The sequence below is a fragment of the Salvelinus namaycush genome, chromosome 5 (genome assembly GCF_016432855.1).
Source record: "Salvelinus namaycush isolate Seneca chromosome 5, SaNama_1.0, whole genome shotgun sequence".
NCBI lineage: Eukaryota > Metazoa > Chordata > Actinopteri > Salmoniformes > Salmonidae > Salvelinus > Salvelinus namaycush.
The window spans coordinates 20,737,099-20,753,675 of record NC_052311.1 but is presented as its reverse complement, the minus strand read 5'-3'; the positions used below and the strand labels follow the sequence as shown (position 1 = coordinate 20,753,675).

At 41.8% G+C, this 16,577-nt stretch overlaps 2 protein-coding genes across 2 annotated transcripts; both read right to left on the bottom strand.

Moving 5' to 3' along the window:
• Window positions 1-3,291: 3,291 nt before the first annotated feature.
• eif4ea (eukaryotic translation initiation factor 4ea) lies at window positions 3,292-7,055 on the bottom strand. The gene is made up of 7 exons (XM_038992942.1): window positions 7,024-7,055; window positions 6,416-6,519; window positions 5,435-5,530; window positions 5,269-5,332; window positions 4,456-4,569; window positions 3,980-4,119; window positions 3,292-3,867 (listed from the first exon to the last, which is right to left on the bottom strand). The coding sequence occupies exons 1-7, from the start codon at window positions 7,039-7,041 to the stop codon at window positions 3,753-3,755; spliced, it is 651 nt and encodes a 216-aa protein (XP_038848870.1). The 5' UTR covers window positions 7,042-7,055; the 3' UTR covers window positions 3,292-3,752.
• A 635-nt stretch (window positions 7,056-7,690) lies between these two features.
• Window positions 7,691-16,414, bottom strand: LOC120048040 (alcohol dehydrogenase class-3). Its single transcript, XM_038993718.1, has 9 exons — window positions 16,318-16,414; window positions 14,161-14,262; window positions 13,403-13,544; window positions 11,408-11,495; window positions 10,415-10,634; window positions 9,867-10,127; window positions 8,358-8,493; window positions 8,027-8,165; window positions 7,691-7,891 (listed from the first exon to the last, which is right to left on the bottom strand). Exons 1-9 carry the CDS (start codon window positions 16,333-16,335, stop codon window positions 7,867-7,869), a joined length of 1,131 nt encoding a protein of 376 aa, XP_038849646.1. The 5' UTR covers window positions 16,336-16,414; the 3' UTR covers window positions 7,691-7,866.
• Between the last annotated feature and the right edge of the window lie 163 nt (window positions 16,415-16,577).

The window sequence follows — 16,577 nt, the reverse complement described above, 5'->3', positions numbered from 1 at the left end:
ATTGTTCTGGGAATTTTAAATTCCCCTGATTGTTCAGTGTTTATTTTGATAATTGTTAGTTCTCAAAGATGGTATTATATTGCTGCTTAAGTTTATATTCCAAAAATGTAGATATCTCTACATTTTACACATACACTACCAGTCAAAAGTTTGGACACACCTACTCATTCCAGGGGTTATCTGTATTTGTACTATTTTCTACATTGTAGAATAATAGTGAAGACATCAAAACTATGAAATAATGTAATAACCAAAAATATATAATTTACATTTGAGAAGTAGCCACCCTTTGCCTTGACAGCTTTGCACACTCTTGGCATTCTCTCAACCAGCTTCATGATGTAGTCACATGGAATGCATTTCAATTAACTGGTGTGCTTTGTGAAAAGTTAATTTGTAGAATTTCTTTCCTCCTTAATGCATTTGAGCCAATCAGCTGTGTTGTGTCAAGGTATGGGTGGTATACAGACGATAGCCCCATTTGGTAAAATACCAAGTCCATATTATGGCAAGAAAAGCTCAAATAAGCAAAGAGAAATGACAGTCCATCATTACTTTAAGACAGTCAGTCAATCAAGAAAATATCAAGAACTTTGAAAGTGTCTTCAAGTGCAGTCGCAAAAACCATCAAGCACTATGATTAAACTGGCTCTCATGAGGACCGCCACAGGAAAGGAAGACCCAGAGTTACCTCTGCTGCAGAGGATAAGTTCATTAGTTAACAGCCTCAGAAATTGCTGCCCAAATAAATGCTTCACAGAGTTCAAGTAACAGACATCTCAACATCAACTGTTCAGAGGAGACTGCGTGAATCAGGCCTTCGCCAAACAGAAGAACAGACTTGCTTGGGCCAAGAAACACAAGCAATGGACATTAGACCGGTGGAAATCTGTCCTTTGGTCTGATGAGTCCAAATTTGAGATTTTTGCATCCAACCGCTGTGTCTTTGTGAGACAAAGTGTAGGTGAACAGATCATCTGTGCCTGTGTGGTTCCCACCGTGAAGCATGGACGAGGTCGTGTGACAGTGCTTTGCTGGGGACAGTCAGTGATTTATTAAGAATTCAAGGCACGCTTAACCAGCATGGCTACCACAACAATACGCCATCCTATCTGGTTTGCGTTTAGTGGGACTATCATTTGTTTTTCAACAGGACAATGACCCAAAACACACCTCCAGGCTGTGTAAGGGCTATTTGACCAAGAAGGAGAGTGATGGAGTGCTGCATCAGATGATCTGGCCTCCACAATCACCCGACCTCAACCCAATTGAGATGGTTTGGGAATTTTTTATTATTCTCCTGACTGTTCAGCGTTTATTTTGATGATTGATAGATTATATTAAATAAATAAAAAACATATTTTATATATCCTTATTTGGCTTTTGCTGTTTAAGTTTACACTGAAAGCAATTTTACATTCCGAAAATGTATTATAGTGCTCAGCATTTGTGGGAACTCCTTCAAGACTGCATTCCAGATGAAAAAAAAGCATTTCAGATGAAGCTGGTTGAGAGAATGCCAAGAGTGTGCAAAGCTGTCATCAAGGCAAAGGGTGGCTACTTTGAAGAATCTTAAATATAAAATATATTTTGATTTTGATTTGTTTAACACTTTTTTGGTTACTACATGATTCCATATGTGTTATTTTATAGTTGATGTCTTCACTATTATTTTACAATGTAGAAAATAGTAAAAATATAGAAAAACCCTTGAATGAGTAGGTGTGTCCAAAATGTTGACTGGTACTAATATATATATATATTTTATATACACTCCTCAAAAAAATAAAGGGAACACTTAAACAACACAATGTAACTCCAAGTCAATCACACTTCTGTGAAATCAAACTGTCCACTTAGGAAGCAACACTGATTGACAATACATTTCACATGCTGTTGTGCAAATGGAATAGACAAAAGGTGGAAATTATAGGCAATTAGCAAGACACCCCCAATAAAGGAGTGGTTCTGCAGGTGGTGACCACAGACCACTTCTCAGTTCCTATGCTTCCTGGCTGATGTTTTGGTCACTTTTGAATGCTGGCGGTGCTTTCACTCTAGTGGTAGCATGAGACGGAGTCTACAACCCACACAAGTGGCTCAGGTAGTGCAGCTCATCCAGGATGGCACATCAATGCGAGCTGTGGCAAGAAGGTTTGCTGTGTCTGTCAGCGTAGTGTCCAGAGCATGGAGGCGCTACCAGGAGACAGGCCAGTACATCAGGAGACGTGGAGGAGGCCGTAGGAGGGCAACAACCCAGCAGCAGGACCGCTACCTCCGCCTTTGTGCAAGGAGGATTAGGAGGAGCACTGCCAGAGCCCTGCAAAATGACCTCCAGCAGGCCACAAATGTGCATGTGTCTGCTCAAACGGTCAGAAACAGACTCCATGAGGGTGGTATGAGGGCCCGACGTCCACAGGTGGGGGTTGTGCTTACAGCCCAACACCGTGCAGGACGTTTGGCATTTGCCAGAGAACACCAAGAGTGGCAAATTCGCCGCTGGCGCCTTGTGCTCTTCACAAATAAAAGCAGGTTCACACGCACATGTGACAGACGTGACAGAGTCTGGAGACGCCGTGGAGAACATTCTGCTGCCTGCAACATCCTCCAGCATGACCGGTTTGGCGGTGGGTCAGTCATGGTGTGGCATTTCTTTGGGGGGCCGCACAGGCCTCCATGTGCTCGCCAGAGGTAGCCTGACTGCCATTAGGTACCGAGATGAGATCCTCAGACCCCTTGTGAGACCATATGCTGGTGCGGTTGGCCCTGGGTTCTTTCTAATGCAAGACAATGCTAGACCTCATGTGGCTGGAGTGTGTCAGTAGTTCCTGCAAGAGGAAGGCATTGATGCATGGACTGGCCCGCCCGTTCCCCAGACCTGAATCCAATTGAGCACATCTGGGACATGTCTCGCTCCATCCACCAACGCCACGTTGCACCACAGACTGTCCAGGAGTTGGCGGATGCTTTAGTCCAGGTCTGGGAGGAGATCCCTCAGGAGACCATCCGCCACCTCATCAGGAGCATGCCCAGGCGTTGTAGGGAGGTCATACAGGCACGTGGAGGCCACACACACTACTGAGCCTCATTTTGACTTGTTTTAAGGACATTACATCAAAGTTGGATCAGCCTGTAGTGTGGTTTTCCACTTTAATTTTGAGTGTGACTCCAAATCCAGACCTCCATGGGTTGATAAATTTGATTTCCATTGATAATTTTTGTGTGATTTTGTAGTCAGCACATTCAACTATGTAAAGAAAAAAGTATTTAATAAGAATGTTTCATTCATTCAGATCTAGGATGTGTTATTTTAGTTCCCTTTATTTTTTTGAGCAGTGTATTTTTTTAGTTTGGAATTAGGCATCCCAAAAACACGCTTACGCAGAGAAATCCCTGGCAGCTACGAGTGTGATGCTGTTAAATATAAAACATATCAACAAAAAGCCAACTAGTATATCCTCAGTAAGAAAAGTGAAATGGCTCATAAAAAAAGAACATGGTTAACTTTTTGGGGGTATTTCAATTCTCATGGTTATTCCCACCCTTCATCGAAGGTATAGGTTTGTTTCAGGGCAAATATGAATGAGACCATTTTGTAGTGAAATCATATTGCAATTGATTGAATAAAGGCAATTGTCTGTGTTGAAGCTTTGGTTTCAATTGGGTAGCAGATTAAACTTCGCAACAGCATTTCAACAAACGCCATGGAAACGGAAAGGAAAAACAACCAACCAACCAACAAAAAAAACTCCTTAGACAACAAACTTGTTCTTGGTGGTGGAACCACTCTTGGTGGCAGTGTCCGTGTGTGATTGATATCCGATGATCACCTTGTGTGGCACGCCTAACCTCTCCTTCCACCCTTGTCTACAGAGGAGGGAAAATACACAGTCTAGTAAAAATATCTGGATATGGATAAAAACAAGAGAGGGTCAACATCTTTCTGGGCTAACTAAATGGTATGGCGACGCCAGCTCACCCTATGTGTGTAATGGCATCCTTGTTTTCGTAGTCTGTTGTCCATATCGCAAGTTTGTCTCCTTTCGTTCGGATGTTGACTACTGCCCCGCATACATCATCACTGTGGTCATCGAAGGCTTCGCCCACTAGGCACAGGAGCTGAAACGCACATGGACAGCCAGATGTTTTAATACTTTAATGACAGCTAGACATAATCAACTTTCTGAGACATATATTGCATGTCCAAGTAATGCATTTGTAGATGTGTACTTCTGGGAAAAAGGTTGTGTGAATATATGTATTGTGTGTGTGTGTGTGTGTGTGTGTGTGTGAGACAGGCCACTAGATAGCAGAGTTATGTCCCACACACTTAACATGAGATAAATACACCAACCTTTACAGAGTAGGGTTACATACAAATAGTTAATACATCTTTGTGTAGTTATGCCCTTTGTGCGTGTAATCAGACCTGTAGGGGTGGGGTGGGGTACTAACCGTTTCCAGCCAGAAGCGGTCGAGGTCGGCCCTGCGCTGCTGTTTGGAAAGTGTGATGAGCCACCTGCCACCACGCTTGTTCCTCTCGTCCTCCCACATGGGCTCGATACCATCCTGCAGCACAAAAACAGACCAGACTCAGGGGTTAAAAGGGCAAAGTTCAATTCATGACTTTTTTTGCCTTTATAGGTCAGGGGTTGCTTGTCTGCAAAGATCAGCCTCGACATTTGCTTGTTTTGGTTGCAGAACTTGATACTACATGATAGATGAGCTTTGGATTAAACTAGTTTTCAGATAAAGGGATTAAGCTATACCCAAGAACAACTCTGTTCGTTTGGTTGTTACTTAAGAGGAATAGATGAAACCTAAAACTGAAATCTAGTTCGACATAAGGAATGGAACTGAAAGCTGACTGAAGTGAAAAGCAGCCAACCAATACTAGTATAAGATCATGACATTGAATTATGACTGATAGAGGCTGTTTAACAGCCTGAGTATTGGTCTATTTAGGGCAGACTGACCTCCTTGGGTGGGGTCATAACCCTTGCAGTGAAAGCTAAAGCCACAGGCTGAAACGAGACCTTGGGAGACGTGACAACTGGCTGTCATAGTGTAGCCCTATAGCCTAAAAGGCACTGAGCAAGTCAATAACTCAACTGAATTTGTGAATTAACATAATTGTTTTATGGACAATTCATTGGTTGCTGCTACTGGCCACAACCTCAACAAAAATGTGCTGTTATGGATGTAGAAAAGGGTATGGAAGAAAAAGGAGCATGTGTGAGATTACAGATAGGGAAAAATCATCCGTACCTTGAAAAGTGAGTAGTCACAGCCGGAGATCAAGTTACTTGATAGTTGGATGTGATTATACAGACTGGGAAAACAGGAGGAAAGTCATACTAGTGACGCAGTAAGACACTCAGAGTCTGAATATATGTAAGATGTTGTAGGTGACTTTCTACAATAAAATACATACGCCCAGAAGTCTTCCACTGTGTCAAACTTGGAGATGAGACGGAGGTTTGCTTGCCAGGTTTTCGTTTTGTCATTCTTAAAGAACCACAGAGCCCATCTGCATAGCAAACAAAATACAACGATTTTATGTCAACACTATAGATGGATTGGCTGACGTCACAAAAATAATGTGTGCGCATCAATGTGGCCGGAAGCCATGATTTGTTATGATTCTGAACGGTCAGATAGCTAGCAACAGGTGTTTTGACTGATTTCATGGCAATGCTAATATGGCAAGAATTCACTAGCTAGCTAACCAACAACGATGTATTTGAAAGACAAGAGCTCATTGTGCAAATGTATTTATATTTTCAATGAACATTTGGTGACTAAATATAGTTTACATGTCAACGTTCTAAGCCAACCCTGTCAGTTTTGCCCCATAGTTGCACATGCGTCGGTTTTGTTGCTGAACAACCAACCTGTCTATAGCCTATAAGCGTATATTGACAATGCATCAGGCAAAACACACTCCCAGTCAACCTTATGACAGTTTTCAGTTTACTATGTACGTTTCTTACATATTGTGTAGCGATTGAGGGAGAAGATGTTGGTCCTGTGTGGCTGGTAGAGCATGGCGCTTGCAATGCCAAAGGTTGTGGGTTTGATTCCCGCTGGGGCCACCCATATGTAAAATGCATTCACTCATGACTAAGACGCTTTGGATAAATGTGTCTGTTATATGGCGTATAATAAGATGAGCAGTACTTGAACCAGCAACCTTGTGGTAACAGGGCAAGTGGTCTGTGGATAATGGTGCAGATAAGCACCACAGTACACTTAGGGATATACAGTGCTTCCTGTAATATTTTAACCCATGCCTGACAAGACTGGTAGAAACCATAGTCAGGCATTAACATTAGTGCATACTGATATCCCAATGGATATAGCAAGTTGTGTATTTTCATGTGGAACTAGCTAGGTAAGCGGCTATAGTACTTACCTATTTTGTAGTGGATGTTTGATGTAATCTTCAGGATTTACAACTTCTTGACCAGTTGCTTCACTTTTTTCCCCCTCGGAATTAGGGGGATTCAAACTTGATTCCTGGAGAGATGGGGAAGAGATCTCAAAAAGCGACCTAGCATTTGAGATAAACCTTCTTTTTTTTAAACACCCAACTGGCGCAACTTGTCCCTGGAACGCACCAAAAAGGTCAACTCGCTAGCCACCTTTCTTGAAGGGGCGGTGGCGATCATGCCTGTTACTAATACTGTTAACGGTTGACACTGCTGGGCATGGATATTTTTAACCTTCAATAATTATGAAGGTATAGTGACTAACATTGAGACGTCTTGTAACTTGCTATATCCCCAACTCCAGCATGCACAATCGATTAGCTAGCGACAGCTCGTGGTTCACTTAGGAGCCGACTTAGGAGTCGAACATTCCAACAATCATTCTCACATTTGCGGTGGTCGTGCACTCGCAGCAACACCCACCATACATTTGCATCACTAGCTAATATATCACATTTTATATATTTGTGTATAACTGTAACCTAAAACTGCCCGTTATCTTACAAAATGTAGAGTTAATGCAATCACTCACCGACTCAGCTGTCGCCATCTTCTGATTATCAGATTCACAATTCTGTAATGTGAAACATAAAAGCGGATTGGATTGCGCTTTCCAACGTGACAACCAAGTATGGTAAACCTAACTGCGCATGCTCACAGATGTGAGCTCTTCCAACTTCAAAATTGCTTGGAACACTTGCAAAGTACAGTAATTAATTCTATGACCACTATTTATTTTGTAAATCGTTTAATTTTTTAAACTAGTTAAAGGCATTAGGGTTTACCCACCTATTTTATTACCACTTCATCTGTACACAATGCAGACATTTTATTTAGTCTCCATTAATCAGTGCATGCATTTTCATATGCTTCGATACCAGGGTGACTCCGTGACAATCTTACTACATCAGTCAATATCGAAACATGCCAATACTCTGCTCAAAATAGTGCCTACGTTGTTTTGCTCCATCATATTTTACCTGTTAAGTCCCTATCAATGATGCATCCATGATCAATCAAAAAGTAAACCATAAGTAAACCAGATGATTGCCAGATTTCAATAGGATTAAATGGTTGAGATTTAGTCTGGAAAGCCCTATTTCTGAGTGATCCAGAATAAAAAAAATTAAAAAAGTATAGCCAGTACCTATGGCACATTTCATTTCAAACTGTAAAGAAAACATAAGAGAGGACAATTGCTTTTTTGAAAATGTTTATTGATACTAATTGACATGGACAGAGCCACATATGTACGCAACTGGACTGGAGAGCTAATTCTGAAAGTTGAATGACATTAAGTGCACAGGGTATGAAAGGTGATTGTTTTATAAAGGCCTGGAGGTGAGTGTGATGCTCAACATGGCAGGGAGGCACTTCAGAACTTCAAGACGGTACGGATACTGTAAAGGACAAATTAAAATACGGTTATTAGCATACGGCTTTAAAGGCCTTTAATATACTTTGTGTTGGAAGTATATATTTTTATAAACTAACATCACACTGATGTAATATGATGCAACACCTGATCTATTTACCTCTTTCCAGCATGCATGAGGTCAAAGCCCTCATTGATCTGGTCAAAGGGCAAGGTGTGGGTCACAAACTCATCCACCTTCAGCTTCTTGTTCATGTAGTCAGTCACTAGTTTGGGGACGCTATCCACACTCTTCCAACCTGGGACAAAGGAACAGGAAAACATAATGAAGAATCTATGCATTACCTTACTTATCATACTTCCATAAAAAAGTCTCATAACTAATGCCACATTACTGCTAATTTATTCAAAAAACAGGTGACTTTACAGAGTAAAATACATTTACGTCAAAAAAGGCAAGGTTCCTTATGAAAATCATCCACGACATTAACCTCCAAATGCTGTGCCCCTCCACACACGACCGGTAACCAGCTGGAACGGACGTGTGGAGATCTCCTGTCCCGCGCCTGCCACCCCGATGATGATGCTCTCGCCCCAGCCTTTGTGGCACGCCTCCAGAGCTGCCCTCTGAAACAACAAATTGAGCATAATCAGAAGATTGGCTTCCCTAAATACTCATCTGCTTAGCAAAGTGACATGTATTTTGCAGATGTGGTCCAAGCCGGAAGTACCCCCCACAGTGACCTCTGGTGGTGAAGAGTATAACACCTTCCATAGTGTTGGAGAGTGTCTTTATTTTGTTAGACAACCATAAGAACTGAGGACAATGTACATAACAATAGACAGACAGACACAATACAACAATGCCATGGCGTAGCCTAATACAAAAATAATGACAAAACATTGTTAGCTTACATTCCATGGCATACGGAACATTTTGCCCTTATAATAACATACAGTATATTTGCTTTAATTAACATTGTTCAATAGAACTCTAGTCAACTTAGTCAAATAAACATGCCTAAAGAGTTAACCAACACTCCCACTTTCTTTGATGCTGTTGAATTTTCTGTTTTCTAATAGTAATTGTACTTTCAAGGATGAATCGGTGTCTTAACAAATTGTTTAAAAAGGTTGGGTGTTTTGAATATTAATATTTTACCTAGCAGAAAATAGTGTTGTTAATTGAATAACTATGGACATTGAGGTCACCAAAGATGATAAGCTGAGGGTTAATATGTTGCTTGATGGAGTGATGGGAAAGCTAGCCTAGAACCTGTAGCAAGGACGGCACACAGTTATGTTGTGCTTTTCTATCTTCATCTTAACCTTCCATGTGAGGGGTATAGCAGACACCAACTCAGCATATATGACTTGTTCAAATATACGTCCGACACAATGTTCCAAAATCAAGCAACGTTCCATCCTTGTCCACAAAGTCATTTAGAAAATAAATGTGTTTTTAAATAAAAGGTTGCCAAAAAAGAGGTTGTCCATCAATTTCAATATTTGTGTTGTACCAAATAAGTTGCTGAAGAATTTCCTCAGGGTTTTCAGGTAGATAGAATTGTAACTGTAACCATGCTTTTATTGCCTCCTGGAGGAATGGAGATGCACTGCTAAAAATACTGTTGTTTTGGTAGAGAAATGTTTAAGAAAAGGTAGGAGGTTTTGTGTGAAAATCAGAATGGCGCATTTAGTTAATTTAGCTGAAATCCAGTTTGGATTGGAATATAGTTTCTGTATCCAGGACACCTTCAAGGTCACATCCAGGGCCTTTAAATGAGTCCGTTTTAGCCCACCCTCTTGAAATCAGTAACATATTTTATTAAAATATTCTCAATTTTATTGTTCCATATAAATATAAAATATTTTCTGTTCATATCGTTTGAAAAAACTATTCTCTGGTGAAGGAAGAGACATAAGAAGATAATTGAATTGAGAGACAGCAAAATAATTTATTAACGTGACATTATTAACTTTATTAAATGGAGTCTTACCATAACAGCCACGTTGCCGATGCATTCAAAGGAGTAGTCCACCCCACCGTCGGTCATCTCCACCAGCACCTCCTGGATGGGCTTGCTGTGGTCCTTGGGGTTCACCAACTCAGTGGCCCCAAACTCTTTGCCCTTGTCAAACTTGTCTGGGTTTATGTCCACGCCGATTATCCTGGTCGCCCCGGCAACCTTGCAGCCCATGATGACGGCAAGGCCGATGGCGCCCAGGCCAAAAATGGCACAGGTGGAGCCAGGCTCAACCTGGAGGTAGGTTGGGAACGCAAGAGACAGAATGGCTTTTGTCAGTAAAACAATGTGATACAGTTTTAGTGTCAGATGTGTGTTATTATGATCATTGCCTATTCATTTGCTTTCCTAAATTTGAAACCAGTGGACATATAACTAAGTATTTGCACGAGTGGAAAGTTACTTTACAGAGGATAGAAAACAAAGTGATTAAACAAATGACACAAAGCTGTAACTCTTCGCTTGTGCTTTCCACTTCTAGACAAGGTACTTTGTCTTGCAGCCTGGCGTCACCCACCAACCTTGGCAGTGTTGAGGGCAGCTCCGTAGCCCGTGGAGATGCCGCAGCCCAGCAAGCACACCTTGTCCAGGGGGGCCTTCTCATCCACCTTGGCCAACGAGATGTCGGCCACCACTGTGTACTCAGAGAAGGTGCTGGTCCCCATGAAGTGGAACAGCTGCTTGCCCTTGCAGGTGAACCGCGAGGTGTTGTCAGGCATCAGACCCCGGCCCTGGGTTACTCTGGAGGGGGCGAATGATTATCAGTAACAGCCAGTTGTAATAGTATAATGCACAAGGTGCAATTTCAAAATTGGGTAGTACATCATCAGTTGATCTTGTCATGTTAGTCATTGCATAGCTTAGAGGGCTAATTATAACTTGTCCGAAATGTCCAGATCAACTAGCCAATGTCAGCTAACCTTGTTTTATTAAGGTTTTTTAGCAATTTTGTCACCCAAATATCACATGAATACACATTAGACGTGAAAATAAAATATATTTGCATTAAAACAACATTTTCTTTGCGCCCCCATGACAAAACACGTAGAATTGCAGGAAACAAGCTTTAAACCGGCAAAATTCTCTCCACCAACAGGGGTGTAAACTGTTTCTGTCATGAACAGTGCTTGTGCCCATAGAAACAGATGTAGTGCGTGCGCACGCGCGCAGGATGTTCCCCAGTGCTGGAAGGGCCCCCCCCGGAGTGAAACATTTTTGTCAACTATTTCAGACCTCTGCCTGACAGAATTTGGCCTTGATTTGGTTTAAGTTGCAATGTTGGTGTTCGCAACACTGGTTGCTTCTTCGCCCGCACAGCAGCTATTTCAATCCCAAGACTGGAGTAGCATACGTTCTTACTATATCTGAGATTATTCTAACTGTCATTACAAATATGCTCAGTCCTTCACTGCCTACCTGGCTGACTTTGAAAATAGAATGAGCTTGACCTCAACCTTCCAAGCTATAATTGACTCATGCTGCACTAATGATGGGCCAGATTCCCTTCTAGTTACCTGATCTTCCCGCAGAGGTTGGTCTTGGGGTTTTTGCAGAATTTGCACTCACCACACTGTGGCACATACAATGGGATGACAGTGTCACCTAGGAAATAAAAATGACTTTTAGTAAGGAGACAGTTCAGGAGGACGATTTAATTCAAACATTATTTCATTCCAGCCCAGTACCAAAACATCTGATTCGACTGGTCATCTGATTCAACTGATCAAGTCCTTGTATTATTTGATTCTGGCATGTTAGTCCTGGGCTAAAATAAAATAAAAACGTTTTTTTTATTGTCACATACACAAGATACAGAGCCTTCAGAAAGTATTCGCAGCCCTTGACTTTTTCCACATTTTGTTGTGTTACAACCTGAATATAAAAGGAAATACATGTAGATTTTGTGTCACTGGCCTACACACACAATACCCCATCATGTCAAAGTGGAAATATGTTTTTAGAAATGTTTACAAGTTAATAAAAATGAAAAGACTGAGTCTTGAGTCAATAAGTATTCAACCCCTTAGTTATGGCAAGCCTAAATAAGTTCAGGAGTAAAAATCTGCTTAACAAGTCACATAATAAGGTGCATGGACTCACTGTGTGTGCAATAATAGTGTTTAACTTGATTTTTGAATGACTACCTCATCTCTGTACCCAACACATACAGATAACTGTAAAGTCCCTCAGTCGAGCAGTGAATTTCAAACACAGATTCAGCCACAAAGACCAGGGAGGTTTTCCAATGCCTCGCAAAGGGCACTTTTTGGTAGATGGGTAAACATTTTAAAAGAGACATTGAATATCCCTTTGAGCATGGTTAAGTTATTAATTACACTTCAGATGGTGTATCTATACACCCAGTCACTACAAAGATACAGGCGTCCTTCCTAACTCAGTTGCCGGAGAGGAAAGAAACCACTCAGGGATTTCACCACAAAGCCAATGGTGATTTTAAAACAGTTAGACTTTAATGGCTATGATAGTTTTCTCCTAAGGATGGCTCAACAACATTGCAGTTACTCCACAATACTAATCTAAATAGAGTGAAAAGAAGGAAGCCTGTACATAATAAATATATTCCGAAACATGCATCCTGTTTGCAAAAAGGCAGTAAAGTAATACTGCAAAAATGTGGCAAAGAAATGTCTGTTCTGAATACAAAGCGTTATACTTGGGGCAAGTCCAAGACAACACATCACAGAGTACCACTCTTCATATTTTCAAGCATGGCGGTGGCTGCATCATGTTATGGGTATGCTCGTCATCGGCAAGTACTAGAGAGTTGTTTTAGCATAAAGCCAGGTTTTCCTCTAGGATTTTGCCTGTGCTTAGCTCTATTCCGTTTATCTTTATGCAAAAACAACTCTTTCCAATAGACACTAGGAGACAAATTCACCTTTCAGCAGGACAAGATCCTAAAACACAAGGACATATATAAAATGGAGTTGGTTACCAAGACAACATTGAATGTTCCTGAGTGGACTAGTTACAGTTTTGACTTAAATCAGCTTGAAAATCTATAGCAAGACTTGAAAATGGCTGTCTAGCAATGATCAACAACCAACTTGACAGAGCTTAAAATATATTTTTCTGAAAAATAATGTACAAATATTGTACAATCCAGGTGTGCAAAGCTTTTAGAGATTTACCCAGAAAGACTCACAGCTGTAATCGCTGCGAAAGGTGATTCTAACATGTAGACTCAGGGGTGTGAACACTTACGTTAATGAGGGGGAATCTATTAAGGCTGTAACACAACAAAATGTGGAATGAGTCAAGGGGTATGAATACACTATAGGTGCAGTGAAATGTGTTGTTGACAGGGTCAGCCATAGTAGTACAGCGCCCCTGGTGCAAATTAGGGTTAAGTGCCTTTCTCAAGTACACAGACAGATTTTTCACCTTGTCGGCTCGGGAATTTGAACCAGTGACCTTTCGGTTACTGCCCCAATACTCTAACCGCTGTTTTAGGGATAATACCTTTGTTGATATTCACAGTCCCTCACCTGGTTTGAACTTGGTGACTCCCTCTCCCACGCTTTCGACTGTCCCGGCGCCCTCATGACCTAGGATGACAGGGAAAAGTCCCTCGGGGTCGCTGCCACTCAAGGTGAAGGCATCTGTGTGACAAACCCCTGTCGCAAAGACCTGAAAGACAACATTGCCATTAGTTAATTCATTCATCACACCCAGTAGGCTATGAAGCATGTGTGCCAACTAGCCTAAAACATCCCTAATTGTTGAACCACATCTCAACCTACCAGGACTATTCCCTACAGTACAATACCAACTACTATGTTGACCATTGAAACTATCACATGGTTCTCTCAAAGGTGCAAGACAGACGGCTAGCTATTAGAGGAATGTGGTAAAATGCTTATAGAGTATACCATATTGACGTTCTCTAGTCTAAACACTGGGCCAGATAGGCCCTGTTAAACATATTCCAAAGATGACTTCCTCACAGCTGGCCCAATTAATCTATTTGGGCGGGGAGACAGGGAAACACAAGAAGCTCCCCACGGTATTCCAGCTGCTGAACAGTTCATCCCTGCCGAAGAGCAGCCTGCCTCAAACAGTATGTTATGTTTTACAGATCGAGAGCTCACTGACATGGTTCTAGGAATATATATTGTATCACACACACAAACCAAAGATACAGCAGTCTATTGCAGGATGAGGTTGTTGGTTATGTTGTTGCTGGACATGTAATGCAAGTACAATACAGGAGCATTAGTCTTAGACATTTTTGGCAAAGGGTTACCTTGATGCGTACTTCGTTGGCCTTCGGTGGGGCCACCTCCACCTCCTCAATGGACAGAGGTTTCCCAGCCTCCCAAGCTACTGCTGCCTTGCACTTGATCACCTGGAAGAGATAAGCCCAGTGTGTCAACAGTCAACTTCATACACAGAAAATATGATTTGGAAGATTGATTGTGGTGTCTGTGGTGAGTGCAGTTGAAGAGAGGAAGGTGGTATGTGCAGTGACTGGGCCTCTTAGCAGTTGGACGGACTTTAATCTGTAGTCTAGAGCCAGGCCTACTAAAACCAGTATACAATCTCTAGTTTAATCTGGAGGGGACTGGTTCGAACATGAGACAACTTGAAACAGCAATGAACCGTTTGTGATTCTAGCTGATGTTACTGTCCTGAGAGGCCAAAGCAATGTGGTCTCTACTACTCTCTATTTTAGTTATGGTCACAAAAAGACCCATAATAAATTGTAGTATACTGAACAAAAATATAAATGCAACACGGAACAATTTCATTGGTTTTACTGAGTTACAGTTCATATAAGGAAATCAGTGAATTGAAATAAAATCATTAGGCCATAACCTATCAAAATATACTTTATATTTGAGATTCTTCAAAGTAGCCACCCTTTGCCTTGACAGCTTTGCACACTCTTGGCATTCTCTCAACCAGCTTCATGAGGTAGTCACCTGGAATGCATTTCAATTAATAGGTGTGCCTTGTTAAAAGTTCATGTGGAATTTCTTACCATCTATACATATAAAAGTGGGTGAAACAGTATGTAAACATTATTATAAAGTGACCAGTGTTTGTCTATGTACCAGAGGAGGCTGGTGGGAGGAGCTATAAGAAGACAGGCACATTGTAATGGCTGGAATGGAATCAATGGAACACGTTATTTCTATGTGTGTGATGTGTTTTAATTAGTACCATTCCGTTGATTTCATTCCAGCCATTCCAATTAGCCCTTCCTCCTATAGCTCCTCCCACCTGCCCCCTCTGCTATGTACATAGGACAGCAGGCTACGTTGTCGGGTGGTAGCCGGCTAGTAACAGTGATTAAGTTCAGGGTGGAGGCCGGCTAGTGGTGAATATTTAACAGTCTGATGGCCTGGAGAAAGAAGCTGTTTTTCCAGTCTCTCAGCTCCAGCATTGATGCACCTGTACTGTCTCCGTCTTCTAGATGGTAGCAGGGTGAACAGGCCGTGGTTTGTGTGGCTGAAGTAATGATCTTATTGGCCTTCCTGTGACATTAGGTGCTGTAGATATCCTGGAGGGAAGGCAGTGTGCGTTGCTGACAGTGTGGTTGCCGTACCAGGCGGTGATACAGCCTGACGAATTGCTCTTAATGGTGCATTTGTAGAAGCTTGTGAGGGTCATGGGGGGCCAAGCCGAATTTCTTCAGCCTTCTGAGGTTGAAGAGGGGCTGTTGCGCCTTCTCCACACTGTATGTGTGAAGGGACCATTTCAGGTTGTCAGGGATGTGCACACCGATGAACTTGAAGCTTTTGACCCTCTCCACTGCAATCTGTCGATGTGGATGAAGAGTGTTCTTTCTGCTGTCTCCTGAAGTCTTGTATTATTTTTAGGTGGAGCTTCTTTTGCTCCCATCACTCTGCCAGGGCTCTCCACCTACTCCCTGTATGCTGTCTCGTCGTTGTTGGGAAAAAGGCCTACCACTGTTTTGTCGTCAGAAAACTTGATGATTGAGTTGGAAACGTGAATTGTCATGTTGAACGTATACTGTAAATCCATATTATGGTTCAATTGCGGGCTATCTTTGGGTGCTGAAATCAAGTTTTTAATAACTTAATTGTATGTGACATCGGAGCTCCAGTCCGCCCACAACTCCATCGTAAATAGTGGAGTTAGGTCGGCTATTGCCTACCTAGAGTCATTCAAAGCCCATGACCCCTCTAATTGCATAACGGTAGTTTAACTTGATTCACATCCGCTTAAAATGAAACAGACTACAATGTTTCTTGGAATCGCTCGCTGGCTATACGTGGAACTTCTACGGCCAGGTCACTGTCCATTCAAAATCTGCCTTTGCGAGCAAAATACACGCTTTAATGTCGTTTCAACGGCAAAATGTTAACATTGCACATTTTAAAAGCGCAAAATGTAAACGTATACAATGTTGATTTTTCATATACTTCGAGCTTACCTTCCCAGCTGCCTCCATGTTCTTTCTTCAGCACGAGAGAAAGGGGTGGTTGCAGTTCAAGAACTTCCGTCTCGACCAATCAGGATAGGTGTTGGCGCCCATGACGATGTGTTCCATGATTTGTGGAAACCCATGGAATCCTCAGCCAACCGCATATGCAGTGACTGCACACGGTCATGACATTTATTGGAGGATATTATCCAATTATAGCTAACCTTATTATACAGTAGATCACATTGTCAAATGGTGAAGGGGTATGC